The sequence below is a fragment of the Eptatretus burgeri genome, chromosome 7, assembly GCF_056783735.1.
Source record: "Eptatretus burgeri isolate ZD-2024b chromosome 7, Ebu_testis_v1, whole genome shotgun sequence".
In the NCBI taxonomy this organism is placed as follows: Eukaryota; Metazoa; Chordata; class Myxini; order Myxiniformes; family Myxinidae; genus Eptatretus; species Eptatretus burgeri.
The window spans coordinates 64,453,310-64,481,256 of record NC_140967.1 but is presented as its reverse complement, the minus strand read 5'-3'; the positions used below and the strand labels follow the sequence as shown (position 1 = coordinate 64,481,256).

The 27,947-nt window shown below is 43.9% G+C and overlaps 1 protein-coding gene across 2 annotated transcripts in view; it reads right to left on the bottom strand.

Annotated features, from left to right (window-relative positions):
• Nucleotides 1-27,947, bottom strand: part of STXBP6 (syntaxin binding protein 6) — a 247,941-nt gene that overhangs the window by 116,154 nt on the left and 103,840 nt on the right. For both annotated transcript variants that reach the window (XM_085888836.1, XM_085888838.1), the window contains exon 2: nucleotides 24,235-24,396. In XM_085888836.1, the coding sequence (XP_085744962.1) occupies nucleotides 24,235-24,388 (154 nt within the window). In that variant the 5' untranslated portion in view covers nucleotides 24,389-24,396. The remainder of the gene's footprint in view (nucleotides 1-24,234; nucleotides 24,397-27,947) is intronic.

Genomic DNA, 27,947 nt, shown 5'->3' with positions numbered 1-27,947 from the left:
CAATCGAAGTGCATGATGATTTTCACATCCCAAGTCAGCGAAGGAGCTGACAAATCAACAAGTATAGCTCCTGTAATTTTTCTTCATTCTCAGCAATCTTCAACTTGGCCACAGCGTGAACATCTCGTGTGAAAACCATCTTCGTCATTCGACAATTGGAGACATTGAGGGTTCAGTCAAATATGTTTATGTCGTGACGCTCGTAAATCTCTCATTCCCAGGTCAAAAAACCAGTAAAGACCAGTAGCTTACTGGTCAACTGGTACCAGTTGAAAACCAGTAGCCAACTGGTACCAGTAAAGCCAGTTGGTTTCTTACTGGTTTTAATATGGAAATTGGAATAGAGTGATATATTACCAGTTGAAATACATGTATTTAACTAACTGGTATCAACTGGGACCAGTACATTGCAACTGGTATCAACTGGGACCAGTACATTGCAACTGGTATCAACTGGAACCAGTAAGACTTTAACTGGTACAAATATGAGCTACTGGTTTTTTCAACTAGGAAATTGGAATTCTGACTGAATTTAACTGGTACCAGTTGAAACCAATAGAGACCAGTTAAAGACCAATTAGAACCAATTGAAAAGAAGAGACCAGTTGAAAATGTGTACTGGTTTTAACTGGTTTTTTGACCCGGGTTGCAATTAACAACTGGAGAGACCATATCTGATACCACACAAAAACCACCAACAAACTGCCAACTACAGCGCAATGCACTTTCCTGAGCCTGTGAATTTGAAACAAGAAAAAAAAAAATCAAAAAAGTATTTGGCCTTTGTGCAATAACATTTAGCTTCACATCACAAATGCTTTTGGTTATACTAGACCTTCTGAGTGTTTGAAATTTTTTTACAACAATGTCGTTTACTGCTCAAAACACACACGCACGCACACCTTTGGTGGGACAGCGGCACCTGGTATCGCGACATGAGTTTGTGGTGCGGCTCAGGCTTGCAGCTGCGGCAGCTTCGATGAGGCCGAGGGCCGTGCATATGGTGTCCAGTATCATGCTGATCGACATGCATTTGGAAAGAGGCTTGGCCGTGCAGCCTGGGGGGGGGGGGCTTTGTTGACTACATCCCACCGAGGACTATTGGGACCAGGATTTGGTGGGGTTGAGGGTTGCGCTGAATATCACAGCTTTAGTGAGGCCAAGGCATTTGGGACATAGCCTAGCTGAGCAGTTTGGTGTGGTTCTTTTGCTAAAAAGCTGAATGTGTAGCTCAAGAAGCTAAAAAGCTAAATAACCTCATCTGTACTATTTGTATGACCACTCTTTGTCTGGCCACTACCCTTGGACCTTTCTGGTTTAGTTTGACCTACCAGGAGCTCAAGCTTCTGCCAGCATCGATCTTCAGGTCACTGTGACACACAAGCCTTCCCACTACACAAAGTGGTAGTCACATTGGGAAGGATGGAGATGAAAAATCAGTTGTACAATTTGTATTTAGGCTGTATATGTTAAACACCCCATGGTGTCCTTCAAAATGAGTAGACAATTGTAATTGCGTACATACTACATAGAACAAAACTTGTCGACTCATTACATACAAAATCAATATATCAAATCATTTAACATTATATTCAACTCACCTCGCTGTTAATATCATGCAACACAAGTTTCTCGGCCCAAACAGGGACATTGTTAAGACATTCCAGACCTTGTAACAGGCTGAAGGAGGGACCTTTGTGATGTTGATTCACTGGTGACAAGCAGGATGAGTGAATGTAATTGAAAAATAGCAGCCAGCACATGGTGGAGACAGATCAAGCCAGTTTATGCTGAGAATTGCATTATAATACATGAATACTTGACATCATGGAAATTAAATCTTCAAAAGCTTCAATCCCTGTCAAACCTGGAATTTATGACCATGGTGGAAGCAGCTAGGATATTTCGCGAACACATCTTTGACCACTGCACTGTTTGCAATTCCTTTTCCTTTGCAGCACAACCATGCCAAAGCAATTTGCAGTTCCAGCCAAAGAGCCCCAGTATCATTCCCTGAGTTCTGATGCTCATGATAGACTCTGACAACCCAGGGAGAGACAACCTATTCTGGCAAAAAAATACTGTGCGATCTTGTGATTCTACAAACACATTCAAGCACGTGAAGGTCAGAAACAAGGAGCAGTGCACGTGAAGCCATATCTTCCGCCAAGCTTTGTTCTGATGGTTTGTCAGATTTAATTTCACAAGAACACAAACAACAACACCAGGAGGTCTAGTGCACTTATAGAGAATGGCAATAGTGGAAGAGACCACCACTTGGTTTCAAGGAGGGACCACAAGTAGCTGTCTAATGGAATGAATAATGTTGTGTCACATTACAATCACAAGTGATGGCTTAACCAAAGGGAGTTCTGTAAAAAGGTTTATCACTGAAGTTGATTTGAAGGATTTTCAAGGACATGCCAGGAAACTTTGACACAAGAGGCCATTTGGTCCATCATGTCTATACTATATCTAAAACCTATTAACTTGATCTACAATTGTAACTTATTTTCTATGGACGAACCCCATTATTGCTGTAAACCTATTCTAACTTGACATCCACAGCTGTTTTACACCTCATATATTCCATTTAATCTCGAGGCAAAAAATGTAACCTGGATATCAGCATACAATAATCATCTACTCATTTTTAGCTCACCTGTTCGAAGAACAGAGAGCTATAGCGATACCCCCGGCGTGAGCGTGAGCGTGAGCGTGAAAATGTTAAATTTTTTGTATTACGGAAAAACTCCTCGACGGATTTCGACGAAACTTGGTGGGGGGGGGGTTAGGTATGGTCCAAGGATCATGCCATTAGATTTTGGACTTGGTCCCCCACCCCAAAAAAAATTGTTCGAGAATTTTTTTTTTTGCATTTCTACATGTTTTAAGTGATTTCCAACCCTCCCCCCAAAAAACGTCGAGTTTTATTGTGCATATTTTTAGTGTGCATGTTTTATTTCGACATGTTTTTAGTGATTTCCAACCCCCACCCCCAAAAAAAATTGTTAGAGAGAAAAAAAAAATTTTTTTTTGCATTTCTACATGCTTTAAGTGATTTCCAACCCCCACCCCCAAAAAAAATTGTTAGAGAGAAAAAAAAAATTTGCAACTTTTTTTTCAACAAATTTCGATTTGGTTTTTTTGCATTTCTACATGTTTTAAGTGATTTCCAACCCCCCCCCCCAAAAAAAAATGGAGAAAAGAACTATAACTCTGTCAACACTGTTGACATCATATCTAATGAATAAGATATAAGGTTCACTTGAGTGACCCAGCAGTATTGGCAGCGGAGGTTTTGCACTCTCCCGAGTGCTCCCCCTCTTGTTTCCTTTCTAATGTTTTTATCTACCACACTATTTTTTATACGCCATATATATATATATATATATATATATATATATATATATATATATATATATATATATATATATATATATATATATACCGGGGCGTATTATGTGACACCGGTCGTCCGTCCAGCTGTCTGTCCGTCCGTTCCTGTCCACACTCTAACTCCCAAAGTTTTCAACTTTCACGTTTCATATTTGGTACATAGGTACAGAATGTGGAGCCGTTGTGTCACGTCATACCTTCGTCATCTAAAGTGGTTGCCATGGCAACCAGGATGCTGTTTTCCATTCATTCCTGTCCGCACTCTAACTCCCAAAGTTTTCAACTTTCACGTTTCATATTTGGTACATAGGTACAGACTGTGGAGACGGTGTGTCGCAACATACGTTCGTCATCTAAAGTGGTTGCCATGGCAACCAGGATGCTGTTTCCGTCCGTTCCTGTCCGCACTCTAACTCCCAACACTACATATTACTTTTTCTTTTAGATGCATTTCTCATGGCAAGGCAAGTACCATAAAATTCGGACCATTGAGCGCATCGTTATATTAGCCGCATCCCCTAAATTTTAAAAAATCTGGAATTTAAAATCAAAATAAAATTTAAAAATCAGGGAAGACACTTGGAGTGTGGATTGAACTTTTTCTAGCTCAGCTGTGGTTTACCTCGCTCATTCTACGTTTTTCAAGTTTCGGTTAACAATGGAAGGTAATAAACGTAAATATAAATACCATATAGAAAAATAACGACGTCGATCCGAGTAAGAAGAATAACCTCTCTGCGATGAGTCATGAAAATTAATTGACTTTCTGCAGGAAGAGGACTTTTCCAGTGAGTTTTTAATTCACGAAGAGTCAAAACCAGTTTTGAAACCTAATGTGAATCTAAACATGGACTGGAGACTGACGACAACAACTTGATTTGGCCTGAACGCGTCATCGGGAAAACCCGCAACATCAGAAGATTTTGTCATGTTCATGTTTTCATTTTTTTTTTCCTTTCTGTTTTTATCTACCACACCATTTTTTACTGATTACAATATACAAATACATATATTGCTTTAAAATCATTTGGATCAGACTTCACTGCAATGCTTTAAAAAAATATAATTTGACTAGTCTTTTAAAAACGAAAAATGTATAAACAGGCGAGCATTAGGTGGCTTTGACACCAACTCTGGTTGAAGATGTTTCAACGTCTCTGTTTCATGTTGAAAGATGATTCATGTGGGATGTTTAATGTCTACAACCTAAAAACAGATGGGACAACTGCTTTTTCATCCACAACCAAAGAATATGCTTGGTGTTGGCTTAATGGTTTGGGTGGTGGACTTAGGATCCCAGGATCCTGAGTTCAAATCCTGCTAGGCTGTTGAATTCACAAACTGGTCCAACACGTGGAACATGTCTTTCAATTTGGACAAATCTCACACTCTCACTATGTCTCCACGAAAGGACCATTTAGAAAACCCCCCATCCACTTTCTCAACAATCCTCTGGAAGAAGTCCTTTCTTTCAAGCTTCTGGGTCTCACTATCTGCCGTGATCTTTCCTGGGAAAGCCACATTTCAAACCTGGCCTCCAAAGCCAGTTGCTGACTGGGAATCCTCTGTCGTGCAAAGTCCTTCCTCGGCCCTCTTGAGCTCCTAACCACATACAAAGCTTTTGTCCACAGCCTGATGGAGTACTGCTCTCCCCTCTGGGCTGGTGCTACTGCCTCTCACCTTTCTCGGCTTCACGCTGTAGAAACAAAGGCATTTCAGATCAATGGCATCTCCCGCGATGAGGCTGTCTTTGGGTCTCTCACTCTATCACCACAGGCAGGTCGGTTGTCTTTCTGTCTTCTACCATCTCCTCTCCGGTCTCGCCCCTCCTGCTGTGTCTGCGATATGTCACCACCACATTTCCGCAGGGCACTCAAGGTCCGTCAGCAAACCCCTTCTGGTAAAACTACCAAAATCACGAATCACTGCTCACCTACACTTTTTCATTCCTCCTTTTTCTCGCCTTTGGAATAAACTCCCCCACTCTGTTCAATCCCATTCTTCCCTCCAGGCCTTCGAAACAGCTGTTCACCACCAACTCTTATCGTCCCCCATCCAAATCCTCAATCTTTTCTGCCCTCGTTGATCCACCCAAGCCCACCTCCTTCAAATTCCCTGCTCTCCTTCGGCCGAAGTCACATTTGCCACGGCGGCCGTGGGGTCTCCAAAATCTACGGCCACTAGCAATGAAATGGCGGCCGCAGTATTTCCATGGTCACACAATGTAGCAGTCATATATGTTTTTATTTTTCGAGGAGCCGCACGGCGTATTTAGAAATTGTGGAGACCGAAAACGTGGGGTTGCCGTACGGTCTTTGATTTGATGTCGCACGGTGACCTTAAGGGGGCCCTGCGGCGACCATAGAATTTTCAAGGCAGACGCAAGGTAGCCTCAAGGTGCCCGCAAGGTTACCGCAGGGGGGGGGGGCCGAAAGCGAATGTGCGGCCAGACGGACGGTAATGAGTGGGTTCATTTTATTTATTTATTTATTTTTACCAGTTTTTTTGTTTCAGCTTGTCGAATTGCTACGGTGAACGTAGAAATGAAAAAACTTATAACTCCGCGTTATAATTCCACGGCGACCCCTACGGCCTGTAAAAGATAGCCAAATGGCATAGGGCCACTCTGAGGCCACCGCAGAAACTCTGCGGCCGCCGCACGTTTCTGTCAATTCAGAGGGCGTACGGCTGCCGTATCCTCGCCATAGAGCAAGTGTGACTTAGGCCTTAGACCTTCCTGAAAGTCCCTGTAATGTCCATCTTGTACACCGCATGTTACCCACCCCATCCCTCTCCCTTCAACAGATCTATTGTCTCTGTTCCCCACTGTTTTGCCCTTCCCACTACCGCCCCTCTTGTCTCATGCCCCCCTTGCTGTGCACTGTGTGTTAGCTCTCATACAAGCCTCAACAAGGTATACAAAAAAAAATTAATACCAGGTGGGGTGGACTCTGTCTGTCATCCTTCTGAGGTTGGCAAAATGAGTGCCAGCTTGCTCTAGTATCCTGTGTCGGAGTGGTGACCTGTCGAGGATTGTGCCCAATAGCCTAGGACACTGCTTTGGCAGCACCAATGCTCTGCATCAAATATGGTCACAATGGATGGATGGATCCAAAGAATGGCATGCTCCCAAATGCAGCATTCCTATAGACATTTTTTTATTTTCGTATTTGGTTCAGGTGAGGTTTTTTTTTTCCTTATGTTTTCCTTATGTTTTCCATAAGAATACCTTATATTTTCCAGTGCAGTGAGGTGCTTTGAATTATAAGCAGTCGGTATGTTTTTGCTTAATGCACATAACCCAAGTTAGTTTTTTCTATATTTTCAGGAGTGATGAAGGCAGATGACATTTGCCTATACTCCACCCAAATAAAGGATGTGTCAGAGGAACGTGTTGCTTGCTTGGAACAGGATCACCCATTGGGCAAGTACTCTGCTTGTAATACTAATCGGATTACCAATTCAATGCAGGGTCTTTTGAGATTGACGAAATTCTCATGTTCGCCAAATGGATTTTATTACAAGCTGTTCTTTCATGTCGATCATGAGACATCGATGGTTGCAGGCGCTAAGTGTCAAGAGGTCACGACTGTCACTTTGGAGATTTAAAAATATATATATATATATATATATATATATATATATATATATATATATATATATATATATATATATATATATATATATATATATATATATATTCCATGGAAAATTGGAATGAAAAAAAATGTAAAGGGAGAAACATCAACAGCAAAGTACTAAGGAGAAACACCAACAACAAATGAAGTGAAAGTGAGATCAAGGAGAGGGGGAGAAGTACACATGAGGGTGAACAAGCTGAATGAAAGACAAGAGGAGGAAGGGGAAAGTGGGAATCAAATAGAAAAGGAAAAAACAAACCGAAATACAAGACCAAAATATTGTTATGTTTGTGGGGGTAGATGAAGGGATTTCATAAGAAAGGTCGCATTGTGTGGAGTTGGTTGGCCTGTGGACATGTAGGAGACATCTCGATGTAACTCAGTAGGGAGACTGTGAGCTTAAGTGTTACGCATCATCACATGGGGAGGGGTAGTGCCATGCTAATTAGATAGGGATTAGGGATAATTTCCTCAGTATGTAATCGCCCCTCTGTGACTTTTCCCGATGTTTTTATATTTCAAGATCGGAAATAAAGGTGGGGAACACGTCCGTAAAACAACTACAAGTGGGCAGAAAGCCCCGCCTGCAAAGGGTGACAACAAGCGAAGTCACGCCCCCAAGGGATGGTTGATGGGTGTGACGTGAGATGCACAAAGAGGAAGAGGGCATAGGAAGCAAGTAGTTGAGGAGGAAAAAGCATGGGGTACATTAAAATGGCACGTTCAAACAGAATAGCAAAACCATCCATCACGTTCAAACAGCACGTACCATTTTTAAAGAGATTATAACATGGGCTTCCCTTGAGGGATGAGACTGGAACTGAGGCTGCCACCCTGTTTACCTGCTCCGAAATTGGATCTCTCCGAGGGGGAAACATGTGCCTGGAGATGTCGGGATAGCCAAAGAACACGCAAACCTGAAAAATGAACACCCCTCCAGCAGCTGGACTCGCCGCAAAGCCCAACACCAAAACCCGTTCAAACCCCAAAACCCAGCTCAGGCCAGGAGATCCTAGAAACTATCACACCCCAGCTGCAATGCTTATAAATGCCAGAAGATGCCAGTGTTTTGTTCCTTTGTTTGATTTCAGCACACGTTTTACAACCAAAACGTGACAAGCCCAAGAATCTCTCCACCCGAGCCGAATCCTAAAATTCAAACCATGATTCCAACCATGAAAAAACCCAGCAGCAGCTCCGACCACCAAAAAAGTGTCCATCTGCCCAACCCGCACACTCCCCGACACTCCAGGCTCAAAACACAACACAAACACCACAGCACAACATAACCACATCAAAACCACAGCACAATCACCTGTGGGAACTTATCACAACCACCCATTATTTATCACTTGATGAAAGTTGAAAGAGGGGTGAGAGAGGGAGGAGAGAGAGGAAAGAGTGGTGGGGGAGAGAGGACAAACAAAGAGATGGGGAGAAGGGATGGATGGATGGAAGGATGGAAAGTGGATTCACAGCAAGTTCCACAGTTGTTGATGAACACACGATACTCCAATCTCACAGAGTGAACATGAGGTATAAGGAATGAATGATGAATGAATGAATGAGTTCCCACCTGCTGTTCCTTTCTCTGCAATTACATTCCCTGCAGCATCTCCAATGAGCTTGAGTTTTTGAAACAACTCTCCCCAAATAATCTCTAAAGTATTCCACCAGGGGTGTGCCAACAAACATCTCTGGGTGGTGCTCAGAATGACCTCTCAGAGGTGAAAGTTACATTTTAAACTTTTGTCAGATTTAACTGAGACAACGGAGCACAAGTTTGTATGTGTACTTCATTTACATTATCACCTAACGTTGACTTGAATGTCCATTTGTAATTTTATTTTCAAAAAAAGTAAACACATGTGGTAAAAAGTCATTTACACCACCATCTACTGCTCACCACGGCTTACAAACATCAATTTAGTCCATTCATCCATCCATTCCTTCCCTCCATCCATCCATCCCTTCCTTAGTGAAAAGGAATGGCAGGCTTAGCACCATAGTGTAGTAGATAGTAGAAAAATCGCACAAATTATGATACAAGCATCAAATTTGGCATTTCTGTTCTGCAGGGCTTTCTGATCAAATCTGCCCGATTGGCCATTTGAAAATCCAAATTTTGAAAAATTAGAAGAAAAAAAAAAAACTTCAAAAAAATTTGAAGTCACAGCTGGTTGAAATTCTTGAAGCGCAAGTGAACATCCCAGACAGAGAACCAAGGGGAGATGCAGTCATCATTGATGGCTCATCACTTATCAATGCCCTACCTCCAAGCACTTCAAAGATATTTGATGACTATGCTAAAGAAGACATCATCCCAAAGGTGGAATCCTATGGTGCCAGATACGAGAGGGTGGACGTAGTGTTTGATGTGTACAATAAGTCAAGTCTGAAGTCCGAGGCAAGGTCGAAAAGGGGGCAAGGAATCAGAAGAAGAGTGACAGGAACCAGTAAGACCCCAAGTAACTGGAGAAGCTTTCTTCGAGATGACAGCAACAAGACTGAGCTGTTTCACTTCCTTGCGGAAAAGATGTGTGAAGCACAGACGACAAGCACAGTCATTGTCACAAAAGGAGAAGATGCCATTAGCAACACAAGGAAGTCACTGGATGCTGTGTCTCCATGTTGTCATGAAGAAGCTGACACTCGAATATTTGTCCACGCCAGGGATGCAACGACAGATGGTAGCAAGTCCATTATCATGAAGGCGTACTAATCATAGCAATATCTGTACTGCCATCCTTACAGGAGAACATGTGGATTGCCTTTGGCCAAGGAGTCAAGGCACGATGGATTCCAGTCCATGAGTAGTTGCTGCAATAGGGCCTGAGAAAGCTCGAGGGATCCCATACTTCCATGCGTTCACTGGATGACGTCGTGTCTGCCTTCTGCGGTAAAGGGAAGAAAACTGCATGGCAGACTTGGAACGTCTTTGATGATGTTTCTGAAACATTCACCAATCTCAGCCAGCATCCAACATTGATTCGTGATCTTGACTTTTTTTTAGTTTTTGTTTTTTTTCTAATTTTTTCAAAATTTGGATTTTCAAATGGACAATCAGGCAGATTTGATTAGAATCCCCTGGAGAACAAATGTGCCAAATTTGATACTTGTATCATCATTTGCACGATTCCTCTTAAAAATTGCTGTTATCTGTCCCACGACCGCATGACACAGCGGGGTGCAAATGGACAGGTGGTTGATCAATGTATTTTTGATTGTGTTTATCAGGGACAATGAAGAGTCACAGTGCGGAGTGAGTGCAGAGTGACAGTATGGAGTAACAGTCGGAGTGATAGTGGGGAGTGAAACTGCAGGTACTTTTGCCGTGTATCGCCTTGCCTAACAAACAAACAACCAAGCAGCTTGTACAACACTCGCCAAGTGGCTTAAGCACTCAAGAAAGCACTCCAATAAAACGGTTTATAAGGAACAGCAGGCTTGTCAAGTGATTAGCGATCACCGATCAGTCATATTAAACATATAATAGAGACTTCCAGAAGGTCAAACTATGCCCAAATTGGACAAACGGATACTTTTTTTTCGCAGTCAGAACTGCAGCTCAGCTCAATTCTGCAGTTTAAATTTTGAAAGTCGTCTCAGATTAAGAGATTCTAGAGGTTGTGGCAAATGCGGAAATTAAATAAAGCCATAAACGCTGGCATCACGAGGTATTTATAAACATTGCAATGCATGCAGCGATCCATAGGAATGACAATCAGGCATTCGATGATACGAGTGAGGAAAATGAAAAACAAGCTCAAATGAGCTAAGATCCTCATCCTCTTAATGATGACGTCATTAAAACGAATATGACGTCATTGTGATATATGAGTTTTGCGATAAATTATCTGTGCTAATGCCCGGCTTGATTCCCGCAAACAAAATTCAAAACAGCTTGCCTAGTTTCGGAGATAATGGTATAGGCGATTTCCATTAGCGGCAATATAATGACGTTAACTTTTTTTCTAGGAAGAATTTCCAAAATCTGAGATGGTTACTGTCTGCACGTGGGCTTTCTGCATAGACATGGCAAGTTTCACGAAGATCCGATGAAAACTCTGGGTTGTGAAACAAAAAATGTCAAAAAATAGGAATGACCTCATAAAAATTGATGTCATAGTGATGTATCATATGTGCGGTAATTCATCTCTGCTAATGCCCTGTTCGATTCCTGCAAACAGAATTCAAAAAGCTTGCCCAGTTTCGGAGATAATTATATGAGGCGATTTCCACTTAGCGGAGATATTTTGACGTCATAACTTTTTTTCTCGGAGGAATTTTCAAAATCGGAGATGGTTACTGTCTGCGCAGGGTATTTTTACATATTGTTACGGCTGTGGAAATTCGCAGAACACCATAAAGGTCTTGAGTTCAGTTATTCCGGTAAGTCTGTGTTCAGTTAGATTTCCCCACCGTTGTTTAATGGGATTTATTCGTGTGGACAGGGCTGTGAATCTTCAGGTAGCCGTTTTACTTTACTCTCGTTATTTTGGATCAACCACCTCCACCACCAACATCACTCTCATCAACTGCTTCACAAAAACCACAACCACACCTGCCTCTCAACAACCACGCCATCCTCACCACTCCACCAGCAACCGTCAACGACTCCACACCACAAACATCGCCTCACCTTCGTCTCCGAAATGATGCCATCTTTGCGCCAGCAGCGGCGAGATCCGATCAAACGGCATCGCTGCAGGCGGAGGCAAGGGTTCTCTCGCCATGCCGCTTATGATTTCCACAACGTCCGCTTTCCGCGCAGAGGTCAGAGGTCAGAGGTGAAAGTGCAGAGATCAGATCTCGCCTCACCAGCCCTATAAAAGGCCGCGCAGAGCGCCAGTTCAACCAGTCTGGAAGAGAGTCGAGTCGAACCGAGGGAGAAGCGGTCGGGATCTGGAGCGGTGTGAGGAGCGGAGCTCGAGTCCAGTGGAAGTCCGGGTTTGCCGAGGAGACGGAGCGGGGAACACATATCAGGCTGGCCGTGCCACGCATGACGGCGCGTTCTTGTGGGACGTGGAGAGGTTTCCAGCCAGCAGCGAACGGTCCGAGCTTCGGGACAGTCCGAGCATCACGAGGGACGGACGGGCTCTTAAAGAGAGCATCAACTCGGAAAGAGCATAAGGCCCGTTCCATACCTGCCAACCTTTTTTTGAAGGAAAAGCGGTAGGCTGGCATCGCACGCGTCCCAAGGCGGGTCCGGGGGCATGCCCCCCCCCGGAATTTTTTTTTTAAAATGAAGCAAAATGGTGCAATCTCCTGCATTTTGAGACCACAGTTTGCTGAAATATATCAACATATTTTTAGAGTGAAAAAGAGAAAACTTAACATGGTTGATCCACTCACCAATCGCTATTTTTCTAAGACATCATGATCATCAGTCACGTTTCCATAAACTACTCACTGTCCAAGCTCTACATGTATGTGCCCATACATGTACACAAGAGTTTACATCAACTCACTGATGCATCTTGATGAATGAAATGACTGGCCACTCTGATTTCATAACATATTTACAGTTTACCTCACGCGAAGCCTTGATACACTTGAACTCTGTTGTCCAACTTGGCTGAAACTCGATGACCCAGCGTGGTGGTGGTTTTCTTCTCTTCTGCTGTTTGCATTGTTGTGGTGCACTGAAGCGATGAGTCCTCTCTGTTAACCGCAGTCTTTGATCAGGAACGGAAAATGGCGCGTTGTCTGGAAACGAATGCCCGCTGTTTCCTGTCGTCCCATTTGATTGGTCAAGCTTCGTTTGGAAGCAATAACCGATCGCTGACGAGATAACAAATCAAGGTCAGGCACGAGTTTTGTGGAATGTAGAACCAGCCGCGTGTAATATGATCTTGGCAGTGAGAAACGAACGCAAAACTGAAAAAACACATTTTTTTTTCCAATAATAATTTCCAAATGCGGAATGTCTGACTAACAAAATCGGTAGGCGTTGGGAGGTATGCCGTTCGTTCCTCTGAGGCGTTGCCGACTGGGCCCGAATCACCGGGCCGTCAGACGAGGCCTGGGCCGGACCGCGGTTACGCCAGCTGCGGTGGGGAAGGAGCGTCGTGGGTCGCCCCAGCGAGGAAGGTAACCTGCGCGGCCTCGCGGAGCCTCTGCGGTCTACACGGCTCCGCGCAACAAAGACCCAAAGAGGTCCAGTCTGCCCCTCGTCTGTCCTGGGGCTTTTCTTTGCTTTCGAATTAATGTTATGGCGCCGAGTCCGCAAGTAGAACTGTATAAGTGACTGTACATAATAAATAGACGGTATTAGCTCTTTCCTTTGCATTGTGTTTGGCTGTATTAACTGCATGTGTGTTTCTTCCTGGATTTTTTTTTCTACAACACTTCCATGACCTAATCTGTTGAAATCTCTCTCAAAAATTAATAATAACATCAAAAACTATCTTATAATGCGTCATCTTCCTCTCTCACACATGTGGTACTCTTTACTGTATTATAATGCACCACTCTTCTGCTGTTTTAACAGACTGCTCTAATTTCGAGCTCTCCTTCATTCCTTGCCTAAAAAATCCAACTGTTACAGCGTTTCTTCTCTCCATTCTCTGAATTCGCCTTTATTGCATCCATCAAGAATTGTGTTAAATCGCATCTCTGACCGAAAACTTTAAAAAAAACCCCCAGTTTCCTATGAATGTTCGCTTTCCATCACCCATTCTTTTTTTCCAACTTCAGTGCCAACTCACCCCCCTCACCCCTCACTCTCACTCTCAAAGCAACCATCCCACTCTTCTCCCTCCAAGCCTCCCCTCACCTCTCTCAAAAACTCCCCCCTCACCTTTCTCCCACCATTCATCCCTTCACTCATCCTTCTCCAAGTTGCCCCTCCTCCCATCCACAAAGCTGCCTCCCTCCACTGCCCTCTCACCTCCCTCTCTTCACTCCACCTCCTCAAATCCTCAACTGCCTTCTTCCCCCTCTCTTGTCCCCCCTCTCCCCCAGCACCACAGAGCCTTTTCTCCTCCTCATTCGGCCCCCTCCCCTAGCTACTCTGCAATCCCCACACTCTTTCACCAACCCTCCTTATGTCCCCCCCTCGTCCCTCTCCCCCCCACCCCCTGCACCCAAAGCCTCCTCCCCTACCTCTTCATTAAAAGTGTGGACCTCAAATATCTGGGGCCTTCGCTCAAACCTTTCAGATCTTTCCATACAGGCTGCCACTGACAAACCAGACATTATCTGCCTAACAGAAACTTTCCTCTCCCAAGACGTGTCTGACTCCCAAGTATCTCTCCCCGGTTACTCCCTCCTCCAGTATGACAGACCTCAGCCTCATCCTGGTGGAGGTGTTGCTCTCTTCATCAAAGACTCTATTCCTCACTCTCCATGCACTGCTCTCACTCCCCCACACCCCCAGGAATACCTTTGGCTACGGCTTCCCCTCCACTACCACCTCATGTTTATATGTGTACTGTACCATCCACCTTACAGTGATGACTCCATCAACACCTCACTATCCGAAAACATGGACCATCTTCTATCTTCTCATCCAAACTCTCTCTTCCTCTTGTGTGGTGACTTCAATTGTCATCACGCCAGTTGGCTCGGTGTGGGTGCCTCTCTCACCTGTCATGGCACCTCAGCAAAAGCTTTCTGCGAATCATTGGGACTGACTCAATCGGTCAACTTCCCGACCCGGATCTCAACCAATGGTACTCCATCTCTTCTGGATCTGATTTTGACAAATTTCCCTGACAATATCTGCTGCTCTTCCTTCGCTCCAATTGGTTCTTCTGACCACGTCCTTGTCAAAGTGGACATCTCTCTGGCTATTATCAGAGAACCACCTCACCGCCGTCGAGTCTGGCATTTCACTCAAGCCGACTGGCAGGGTCTCCAAGCACCCATCAAACTTATAGACTGGTCTCCCATCGCTACTTTCTCAAACATCAACTCATCCTGGGAATTCTTTCAAAGAAACTTGCTCTCCCTCATGTACAGATTTATCCCCTCTCGTCTTCAGTTGTCCTACCCTTCCTCCCGCCCATGGTTCACTGAAGCTTGTGGTGAGGCAGTTGTCCTGAAACAACTTGCCTTTGCCTCATGGAAAGCAAACCCAACTGAGGGCAATCTCAGTTCCTTCCACAAAGCTCGGAAGAAGTGTGTATCTACCCTCAGGAGAGCCAGAAAACAACATCTTTCTCATCTCAAGTCTGAACTCTCAAACCTCTCTCCCTCCTCAAAATCCTGGTGGTGTTTAATCAAATCTGTTTCTGGTGTATGTTCCCCCTCCATCCCCTCCCTTACCTCAAATGGCCGCACTGCTGATACCGCACGTGAAAAAGCTGAATGCCTCAACTCGGTGTTTGCAGCTAAATCTTGTGTCCTAAACCCATCACTTTCTCTACCCACCTTACCCAGTCGCACCCAACTGTCCCTGGACTCTGTATCCTTTTCTCCTGACAAGGTGGAGAGCTTGCTTTCAAACCTCAACTCAGATTCTGCAACCGGTCCAGACGGCATCAGCCCACGTGTCCTCAAAGCCTGCTCTTCTGCTCTTGCTCATCCTCTCTCTGTTCTATTCACCCTCTCATTTGCTCAAGGTCATCTGCCATCTGGATTGGAAATCTGCAAACTTCCAGCTGGATTGGAAATCTGGAAATCTCATCATTGGAAATCTGCAAACATCACTGCCCTGCAAAAACAGATCCCTGCAACTCCAGACCAATCAGCTTTCTCCCAATCATCAGCAAGGTTATGGAATCCATCATCACTTCAGACATGAAATCCTTCCTCTTCTCCAATGGCTTGATTTCCGATCATCAATTTGGTTTCAGACCAGGTCACTCTACCCTGGATATGCTGCTTCTGCTCTCCCATCAATGGATGGAGGTCCTCAATGCAAGGCAGGAAATCCGAGCTGTATCCCTGGACATATCACGTGCTTTTGACACAGTCTGGCACTCTGCCCGACTCACCAAACTCTCTTCCCATCGTATTCAAGGCCATCTCCACTCATGGCTCGCAGACTTCCTCTCCTGTCGCAGTCAACGTGTGGCCCTAAATGGAGTTCTTTCATCCCCTCTTCCTGTGCAGGCTGGAGTTCCTCAAGGCAGCGTTCTGAGCCCTGTTCTTTTTCTGGTTTTCATCAATGATCTCTCTGACTCTCTGGAAAATCCTCTACATCTCTTTGCTGATGACTCCACCCTCTGCCGTACCTTCTGTCATCCCTCAGACCGGCAAGCAGCAGCTTCTTCACTCACTGCAGGTCTGGATAAAATCACAAACTGGTCCAACACGTGGAACCTGTCTTTCAATCCAGACAAATCTCACACTCTCCCTATGTCTCTTCGAAAGGACCGTTCAGAAAACCCCCCCATCCACTTTCTCAACAATTAAATCCTCTGGAAGAAGTCTTTTATTTCAAGCTTCTGGGTCTCACTATCTGCCTTGATCTTTCCTGGGAAAGTCACATTTCCAACCTCGCCTCCAAAGCCAGTCACCGACTGGGAATCCTCCGTCGTGCAAAGTCCTTCCTCGGCCCTCTTGAGCTCCTGACCACTTACAAAGCTTTTGTCCGCAGCCTGATGGAGTACTGCTCTCCCCTCTGGGCTGGTGCTCCTGCCTCCCACCTTTCTCGGCTTCACGCTGTCGAAACCAGGGCATTTAGGATCATCGGCATCTCCCGCAATGAAGCTGAGTCTTTGGGCCTCTCACTCAATCACCGCAGGTTGGTCGGTGGTCTTTCTGTCTTCTACCGACTCCTCTCCAGCCTTGCCCCCCCTGCTCTCTCTGCGATTTGTCCCCACCACATTTCCACAGGGCGCTCAAGGTCCGCCAACAACCCCCTTCTGGTAAAACTACCAAAATCACGAATCACTGCTCATATTCACTCTTTCATTATCTTGCCAAAACGAAGTTTTTGCAAGATATGTTAGTCAGCTTGTATGTTTTTATTTTATTTTTTTTGTCTATAATCACGTATAAAAAATTCTGCAGAGCACAGTTATCATTGGAAATTTTTGTAACTTTGCATATCAGAGGCCTATAGAGGTCCCTTTCAGCGCATAAAATTTTGAAGGTCAAGGTCACTTTGTCGCAAATCAGGGCAGTCGACGAAACCCTTATCTTCTGAGAAATTTTGATCGGATCGTCTTCAAACTTCATGGGAATATAGTTCATGGTCTGGCGCTCAGCTGATTAATTTTTGGTGGCGATTGGCCTTGACCTTCATGGTTAGCGCCTGAGGTCAAACATATTTGACCCCAAGGTCAAATTTTCAAGTTTTAGGAACCATATCGTGTAGTACCTCAAATTGAACACCTCGATGAGTGCTTTCTAGATATGTCAAGCTTGAGACATTATGACGTCATTTGGTGATGTTATGAGGCAAACGCATATTTTTCATGGTTACTCGGTAGAACGATTCTCATCGGAATCTCTCGTAGGCAGATATTCCTCAAGGAGTCGCTCCTGGTGAATAGCAGCTCTGTTCACCTCAGTGTGACCTTAAAGAAGTCACACGTGGTCACCTTTTGGCAAGATACGGGTCACCCTGAGGGTGACATTGGTTTATTACTCTTTTTCCCGCCTTTGGAATAAACTCCCTCACTCTATTCTTTCCCATTCTTCCCTCCAGGCTTTTAAAACAGCTGTTCACCACCACCTCTTATCATCCCCCATCCAAATCCTCGATCTTTTCTACCCCCGATAGTCCACCCAAGCCCACTTCCTTCAATTCCCCTGCTTTCCTTCCTGAAAGTTCCTGTAATGTCCATCTTCTCTTCCCCATGTTCCCCATCTCATCCCTCTCCCTTCCACAGATCTCCTAATGTGTCTGTTCCCCACTGTTTTGTCCCTTGCACTCCCGCCCCTCTTGTCTCATGCCCCCCTTGATGTGTGTTGTGTGTTTGCTCTCATACGAGTCTCGCCAAGGTATACAAAAAAAATAGTATACAACCCATTTGTTGCTTGATTGTATACGTGTAAAATAGTAAATGTGCTTGTGTGAATGTTAACCCGTTCGTCGTGTCCTTTTTTTCCCCAAATTGAACTGCTATCTTGCTTTCGGAATACTAGTTGGTTTTTGAATACCGATCATAGAATCGGGTCCGGCGAGGTCTGGCGATAATACCCGCTCGGTTATCCCAGAACGGAACGAACCGCTTAAGCGGTTCATCTCCTAACGCTTTCGCCGAGGTACGGTCCCTCGGTAGGTTACCCGCGCGAATACTTAGGTATATCGATATTCGGCGATTGACCCTGTCGCGCACGGGTAGAATACGGACTGGGCCGTGGTGGGATTAAAAACCCACCCGTGACTGGTTTCTGGCGTTGTTCCAGAAAGTCACGACTGAATTGTCTGTTCGGTGGGCGAGCGGCCATTATTAGTTAACGCGGTCACTCCCACGCCGGGCGGCGGAGATTCGTAACAATATATATGCCAAGTTTCAGGAAGTTTCGATGAAAACTGTAGGCTGTGAAACAAAAAAGTCCACAAGAAGAAGATGAAGAACAACAACCTGAGTAAGACTTGGAGATCCTCCACGAGGATCTAAAAACTTTATCGTTATGAAACTGTTGTGGCCTATTTCAAATTCAAGGCATTGTTGAGAAGGTCAAAATTAAAACCCCAGTGAGGGACAGCGAGGTGACCGTGGATGACACCTTGATAAAGGATAATTAAATAAGGCCATTAATCTTCTTCAAAAGGGATGTTTAAATTAACCCAAACGCTCAGTTTTCATATCAGCACTCCCTTGGAGTTCCCTTAGTATGCATGCAAAGTTTCAGGCCGCTAGGTTTCATGGTTTTGGAGTTATGAAGGAGACACACACACACACACACACACTCACTTATAGATGTTCTCATGTGTTCTCACACATATACAACATGTATTGTGGACGTGGCTTTGAACAATGCATTTTAATGGGATGTGAAAATCGATGCTAAAAGTGTGCAAACAAAGCTTGGTTCAAAAAGAATGGATGATGCAAGCAAAGACCATTTGTATAATCCAGTTTGGACACTGGTTACTCAATTTGGCAATACAAACACTTCCATTTGGGTGCTGTAATGGTACAGGAAGGTTGATGAAAACAGTCGACAGCACATCTGTCCATATATGAATTGTTAATGAACCTCATGCTGCAAAGTGCATGTTCATGCAAACTTTACTGTCTCAAACAAACACTGTGCGATGAAAAATACTGAACTCAGTCCAGTGTGTGTGTGTGTGTGTGTGTGTGTGTGTGTGTGTGTGTGTGTGTGTGTGTGTGTGTGTGTGTGTGTGTGTGTGTGTGTGTGTGTGTGTGTGTGTGTGTGTGTGTCGCTGCTATCTCCACACATGAGTGGGTTGAACAGATTCGCTTGAACAGATGATGATGATGATGATGATGATGATGATGATGATGATGATGATGATGATGTAGACAGATTTTACTGCATAGAATTTGCTTCATGTGTTTGGTATATTAAATTGTAACATACGAATGTCTCATCTGCATTGTCTTCTGTATAATTTTACTGTGCAGAATGATGATAAACTGGCAGTTAACTGGAATGCCAGAATAATGACCTCCGCCACCAAAGGTGAAGGAGGTTATGTTTTCACCCCTTTCTGTTTGTTCGTCTGTTTGTAGCAGGATATCTCAAAAAGTTGTGTACAAATTTGGACGAAACTTTGTGAACATGTTGGGTGTGTGACAAGGAAGAATCGTTTCAACTTTGGTGAAGATCCGAATCCGGATCTGGATACGACAATTATTTAATTTTTTAAGTGATTCTTCACCATTGAGATATAGGACCAAAAACCATATAGTACTGTATCGCATGATATTTCAAAAATGTATTGGGCCCGATATGTTCTCGTTGATCAGGAATTACGTAGTGGAGGTATACGCTCTACAGAGTGCCCTCCTAGTACACACTTGTTACCACAAGAGTGGCTTAACCATTTTTCTCCATGGGATGTTGAGCAAAAACGATTAAGCCACCTAAATCCTATAAGCAACGACTGTTGCCTTGGTCTCAGCTTGGAAAGTAGACTTTAAATCAGATATTCCTCTTTTAAGTTGCTTTTCCAAAGTGGACACCATCTTTTACCTCTCCAAGACTTGTCACAATCTTCTTCAATAAATCATGTGCCTCCCCTTGGTAGCATTCCGAGAGCTCTGTTGGAATGGTCACATGAGTTGCCTTTTGATGAAATTTGACCTTCTTTGGTACCCACTTTGCACTAACCTTATTGTCCCCCACCACCCTGACAAGGTCGGAGACGGAGGATATTGAAAGGAGCTCTGTCCGACCGACCGATCATCTTTCCATGACGATCATCCATCCATGTACTTTTGTGTACGTGATATTTCAAAAACTGTTGAACATTTAGCTTTTATATGACGCCGATCTATTACTCCTACCACCCAAAAGGAGGGGGACTGGGTATCAGCTTCTTGTTGAATTTCAAGTTGGAACTAGATTGGTACTCGGTGGAGCGCATACCTGTGCCAGGCTGAACAGTTTACACTTTGTATCCCACTGATAGGCCATATCTGCATCCGGACCGGAACCAAAATCTAATTTGCTTGTTCTTGTCACCGACCCAACTCATCCACCAAGTTTTGTGATAATCCGTGCACAAGTTTTGAAATATCATGCCATAAATCGTTTTGGCCCCATCTCTCAATGGTGAAGAATCGTTTTAAAATTTAAAAAATAGTCATCAGGATCTGGATCCGGATCTTCACCAAAATTGAATCAATTAGTCCTTGTCGTACAGTCCATCCAATCTGTCCACCAAATTTCGTCGAAATTTGTCCATAAACTTTTGAGATATCCTGCTCACAGAGAGACAAACAGATGAGAAAACAACCTCCAATCCACCTTCAGTGGTGGAGGTAATGAATGATTATTTCCACACTTCAACATTTACTTCTGATTACTCTGCAATTTCAGTGTAGTTTACTGGCCATTCACCAAAATTAACTGCTTGACACATTTAATCACTCACTCTCATGTTGCTTGGGTGGCAACCAGTGGTTGCATGTCAGAATGTTCAAGATCACTTACCAATTCACAACCATTTTTTAACTAACTCCATGATTTAAACACACAATTAAACGAAAGATATGTATCGACCACCAAATTGTGCAGACACGTCTCATGAATTTCTAGTTGTTTTTACATTCTCCTTCACACGAAATGCGATGACATCTCTTTTCCACCCAGGCTAAAACATTTACGTTGGTTTCAAGTTGGGCTGATGTCAATACCTCCAATGGCCTCATGTAATTGGCTAAACATTGGCAAAACAGCCAGTTGACTATGGTCTCATGCTGGATATACATTGTCTCAATGTTAACACACTGCCATTGGCCCAGTGTTGAAACAACATCGGCCATTTTGACCATTGTCCCAATACACCATGTGGACCAATGATGCAAACAGACATCACTTTTACGAGTTACCATTGCGGTATTTACCCCATGCTGCTGATGTTGAATGGACGTCGGAAATATTCTTGCAACCTTTCAAACCTTTGCTAACGTTGGGCAAATGCCAGTGTGGAAGCTGCTACGTGAATATGTTGGCCATCACCTTCATTTTACCCAGAATGTTTGATTTGCATTGATGCCACTTCCTTATAACTTCCTCGGGGTAGACAATAGAATTCCAGAAAATTTCCCCATTGAAGTATTATTTTTATGTACATGTTCACTTTAAATATAATGTCCATGTAAACATCAAACCGCTCTCATGTATATTATGCAAATCTGTGCTCCAACTTATGTGTACATCACCCGATGGGCAAAGAAAACTTTAATGCACTGCCTCACCCATGCATATACCTCTGCTGAATCAAAGCCAGGGTGTTATTGGCCCAATGTCATGTCAGCATGAGGGCGAGACAAGACAGTGATCAGTCCGTGCTCATGAACAAACTGTGAACGTCTTTCTGCCTTGGCTAGCCACAGGCTCAAATAGCCAGCTCAAACTGTGTATAAGGCTGGCCAGGCATGCAAGTAGAGTTGGTAGGCCTTGCATCACACCTCAAAGCCTGGGTGGTGCGGATAAACACACACTTAGGAACGGCTAACTTGGACATAATGTCCGGGCGAGTTGGATTGGGTGAACCCCTGGAGGTGGAGGAGGAAACGGAGCACGATTGAGGAGACAGCTTGGTCCACGAGTCGTGGTTCCTTGTTGGGGTGGAGACCAGGGAAGGCTCCGTTCAGTCTTGGGGCCCACGTGTGGCAATGATGTCCAGTGGCGGCAGATGGGACACCCACACACACATATATACGAGTCATGATTGTGTGCACACACATATACGTCCTTATTGTGCGTGATTGTCTATGTGATTTTGCAAGATTGTGTTGGACAGGGTTATACATGTATTATACACCCACTCACGCACACACATTAATCGTGATTATACATACACATTCATGCACAAGCACATGAATGATGATTCTACATACGTGATTATATGCACACACACACATATATTATATCTACATACATAATATATGTGACATATTTGGCCTGGTGTTGGCTTAAAAGTTAGGGTGGCTGGCTTAAGATCCTAGGGTCTTGAGTTCAAGCCCCTGTCTCTCCGTTGAATTCACACCAGGATGGGTTGGCTCAGCTTCTCATCCTTCTGAGGTCGGAAAAATGAGTACCAGCTTACTGGGATAATAACCATTTGGGGTAACCTGCGTTGGAGTGGCGACCTGTCCAGGACTGTACTCCTTGCCAATGAAATTGTCTCGGCAGCCCCATGTGCCTTATAACATGAAACGAATGGTATTGTTGTTATTATTATTATGACGTGAAATATTATACATATGATCTACATATATATATATATATATATATATATATATATATATATATATATATATATATATATATATATATATATATATATATATATATATATATATATATATACACACTCACACACACACATACACGCACACGGACTGGATACTTTGAGAGAAACCTGGTAGGTCTCCGTTACACCTCCTGAGACCTACCCACATGTGGAGATAGCCGCCAACAACAGCAACTTACTGACACACTCACCAATTACATTAGCCTCTCCTTTCGGGGAGGCTAACAATGGGCAACGCACCAACACAGTACATACGATTTAAACCTGGAATCACAGCATTGTGATTGACATAATTTGTCAGATGTGAACACCAAACAAGCAAACCAACACAGTCCTTAAACATCCTGCTTTATTTGTTTTGTTCATACAATGTGTGTATATGTAGAAAGTTAAATGGATATACACAGGACAGGATCAGAAACGTGCTGTGCTCTTAAATTTCCCTCCACCCAATAGCCACAGGCAATACAGAACACTTCACGAACCTCTCCATACCTGGCCAATCCATATCTCAACATCTATGAAGACCTGCAAAATTAACCTACTTCCACTCTCAAATCACAAACTATTCTCGAATGTGGCCAGGGTCCTCAATAACTTGGGGATTAATTGATCTGCAAGAGTTATGGCAAAAGTCCTGGAAAAAATACGAGCATCCCTAACAAATTCCCGACCCGACAGAATAGTCTGCCAGATTCGATCTACCCGAGCAACAATGGTCCACATAAATCCAGAATTGTACATCCCATGTTAACTGCACATCCCATACTAATGCTCACCACCTGCACAAATGGAAACCCCCCCCCCCCAAAAAAAAAAAAATCAAGGAAAACCCAGTATGGGACTACGGCAACCCTGAGCAAAGACCACATCATTAACTACTGCAAGTTGTGAAAATTTCGTGGGGGTCATTTGAGCACCACAGTCACAACTGATGCCATTATTTGACTGTTAAACTTGGACTTGGATTCATGAGTTGCTCTTTGTGAAGCCATACATGCAAGAAGCATCACAAAACACAATCGTGTCAGTGTTCACATCTTCTCAGGAGATTTACAAACGTTTTACATCAACCCAAGCCTTTGACAAGTTGAGAAAGAAACAGAGATATATACACGTGAAGGAGGAAATGTAGGAAATACAAATAAAGTAAAACAAGGAAGGAAATAAGAATAAAGGTGAGATGAAAATGCAATCATGTCATTATATAAGTTACCCCTGTTTAAAAGTTCAGTCTCAAGATTCCTTATGTTGAGCCACAATAAATTTCCTCCTGACTCGAATCCCAGAACCATGATTAGTGAAGATGTCATGAGCGGTTCCATGTGCTGATACCTGAAAGGCAGATGTAGGTCTTGTAATCGCCTAGGCCTCCTGTGGCAAGGAAAGGTATTTTTTTCCCCATGCGTCGCTTGACTTGCACTATGCCGAGCAGTCGCTCGTCACAGGGAACAAACACCTCCTTGCTGATGAAGGACTTGACGCTCATGGTCGACCCTGAAAAGAGCAGTCATAAATGAATTACAAAAGGTGCATCTTACTGAAAAATAATTATATCTCACGCAGAACGGCAATGTACATAATTAAGAAAACTAAAGTTGGAAGAGTTGGAGTGAGGATATAAGAGAGAGGGAGATTCAAGAGAAAAGGGAAATAAGTGGAATAGGAGATGGAGGGAGACGGAAGAAATCCATCCATCCATCAGGACCATACTCTGTGCAGAGCGTTGGTGCTGCCTAAGCAGTCTCCTTGGCTATTGGGCATAATCCTGGACGGATCGCCGCTCCCATCACAGGATACCAGCATGCTGGCACTCATTTTGCCAACCTCAGAAGGATGACAGGCAGATTTAACCCCACCTGATATTAATTTAACAGCCAAGTGAGATTTGAACTCAGGATCCTAGGATCCAAAGCCCACCACCCAAACCATTAAGCTAACATCAGGCATCCAAAGGAAATGCATGCAAGAAAAAAGGGAAGGAGAGTGGGGAAAAGGACTCAACATTTCGATCATTACGAACAGATCTCTGACATCACTCTCTTATTTTACCTTGATGTTGTTTGTGATAACAACTTTAAATCAATGAATATTAAATAATGTCATTCCTCCAATTTCTGTTTGTGAAGAGGGCGATGTTTATCTTTCATGACAGACAAGAAGGCCTGTGATGATAAAGACTGAGCAAGAACAGGCCTGGCAGTCCATAAAGTGCTCGGAGTAAGATGCTCACAATAGTCCAAATCACACCATCCATCCATTAGGACCATACTCTGTGCAGAGCGTTGGTGCCGCCGAAGCAGTCTCCTTGGCTATTGGGAACAATCCTGGACGGGTCGCCACTCCGACACAGTATACCAGCATGCTGGCACTCATTTTGCCGACCTCGGAAGGATGACAGGCAGAGTCAACCCCACCTGGTGTTAATTCAACAGGTGAGCGGGATTTGAACTCAGGACCCTAGGATCCCAAGCCCACTACCCTAAAAATCACACCAAAAGTAGTATAATAAGGATATATGTAGTATAATAAGCCGTCGGTATATTATAGTATTATTATATATAATATAGTATTATATATAATATAGTATTATAATATATAATATAGTATAACAAAAGTAGTATAATAAGCCGTCGGTAATCGGTAGAAAAAAAATACATTTATTATTTTCTTACGAATTACATATACTTGTGTAATGAAAATCAAAAGTAACATCAGCCTGTCTTGGAATGTATATTTCAAGTATCACATTCATAAAACTTTTTGAATGGCTCTCATAAAGTAAATCTCTCAAAAAAAACTTCAAACAAGGTTGAGCCTCATAGAAGAGCAACATTTATTGAAAACATCAATCTTTTCACCAACAACTTGTTTACGAAAGCTTGTAAGCATTGTTTGTATAAGTTACCTGGCCTCAAATAGTACCCTAATTTTCCAAGGTAAGTTGTTTGAAACTCAATGCAGTAGGCCTACATGTTTTATTCGGCAAATTTCGAGAGAACAGGAAGTGGAGACACAAGAGCATGATGTAGAAAGTCCAAAAGAACGTGCAAAAACAAGAAGACAAAAACAATATATATTTCTTTACGACTCGTAATGAAAGTTTACCTATTTGAGAAACTCATAGATTCACATTGGTTTGTAATTAGATGATCATAGAAGACCTGTTGTTGTCTTGTAATATATGGAACACTTGTACTTTCAACCTCAAATTTTCTTTACAATCCTTTGTAAAACATCTGATAAGATTGTCATCAGAAAACCAGCTGACCTCATCAGAAATTACCAACTTATTCTGAAATTGCTGTGTAAGCAATGCAATTTAATGATGAAGATTCACAACTGGGGTACAATCCGTACAGGAATTTCCCAAAAAGCAAAACTGGGGTTCTATCATGGTTTTTCCACGAAGTTAAACTCCATTTCACCTCCTTTTAACATTGCTCCAAGGTCGGCTCGTCATCCTTCCGAGGTTGGCAAAATGAGTGCCAGCATGCTGGTATATCGTGTCGGAGTGGCGACCCGTCCGGGATTGTGCTCAATAACCAAGGAGACTGCTAAGGAAGCACCAACACTCTGCACAGAGTATGGTCCCAATCTCCTCCTTCTCCAAGGCTCTTTTTGTATGAAAATTCAAATCTTGTGGAAAAGTGAGATGGCAGGGAATAGAAGGAAATGCAGTGAGAGTGGGGCAGTGGGACAACAGTCAACACGTTGATCCAGCAAGGCAATGTACAGAACAGAGTAGGACAGAGAAGAGTGACGAAAAAATTGCAACCTGCAAGTACATGGGAAGGGATTTGGGAGTGTAAATGAGAATTGAAAAGATCATGGGTATGGATGGAGGATGACCTGAGATGGCGGTGCAGTGTCAACTGGAAGTGCTGGAGGGAAGAATGAGATTGTGTAGATTGAGAAAGGCATTTCCACAAGCAGAAGAGAAGAATAATGCCTGTATTTTGGAAGTTTAATGAGGAAGAAGTCGTTGGAAGAATACACATAACCTGGAGGGCCTGGGGAGGGATGGAGGAATGAAATAGCAGAGGGAGCAAAACCTGAGAGGAGGTGAGAGAAAACAGAGGCTACCTATCTGTTTGTGATGATACAGGATCAGGGACTGTGCTTATGCTTTTTTTGACGTTGACTTTTAGAATCCAGAGCATTGGGCATAGACAAGTGTGAAGTGTTGGCAATATCCCATCGGGGAGAACAGTAATCCATTGAGCTATGGAGGGGGCTGACTATGGATGCCATAGAGGTATGCACACTCACCTCTAAGCTTTCTTGCCTGGATTTGAATCCCGAGCAAGATATAAACTGTCATCCCGGTGTTTCACAGGCAGAGTGATTCATCGTAGCTGGGCGTAGTGGCTTGCGCCTGTAATCTGGCTACTCGGGGGCTGGGGTTGCCGGGGGGTGGGGGGGAAGGAGGTGTTTGAGGATGGGAGCTCTGCGTTGTTCCGCACTAATACATAGAACAGAACAACCTGGCTGATACGGTGGCGCCCAACACTGATTGACAGGTCAAGCCAGATCAGATTTGTGACTTGCTATGGGTAACATGTAAAGCCGTACAAACCTGTTCATGGTCAAGTGTTGGCAACTAAACTGGCTCCCTCCACCGGGTCCCCCTGGTGTGAAAGGTGTATGGACATGGACAGTGGACACCCAGCAAGATTAAATGCAAAACCTGCCAAAGGGTGGAGAAGCCCCTTGTGAGCCACCGGCCATCCATATCTGGTGACCTCTGTGCTGCGGTCGTCCTCCTGCAGTTAGTTACCTTCTCTTGGAGGATGGTGACAGGGTTTGCACTCCGGCCATCACAAAACACTTCATTCTGCAAAACACACTGAGGTGTGTGGTGTTGAGGTGTCGTCCAACAGACAGCGGTCTCCTCGGGTTAACCTGAGGGGGTTCCCTTGGGTGATGCCTGGAATGGCCTCTCCCTAAGAGATGGGGATGGGCCAGGCATCTGCCTGAGGGGATGGCCAGACGGAGGCCCCTGGAGTACTGGCGGAAAGTGGACGCAGTGACGTGCTGTGAAAGCA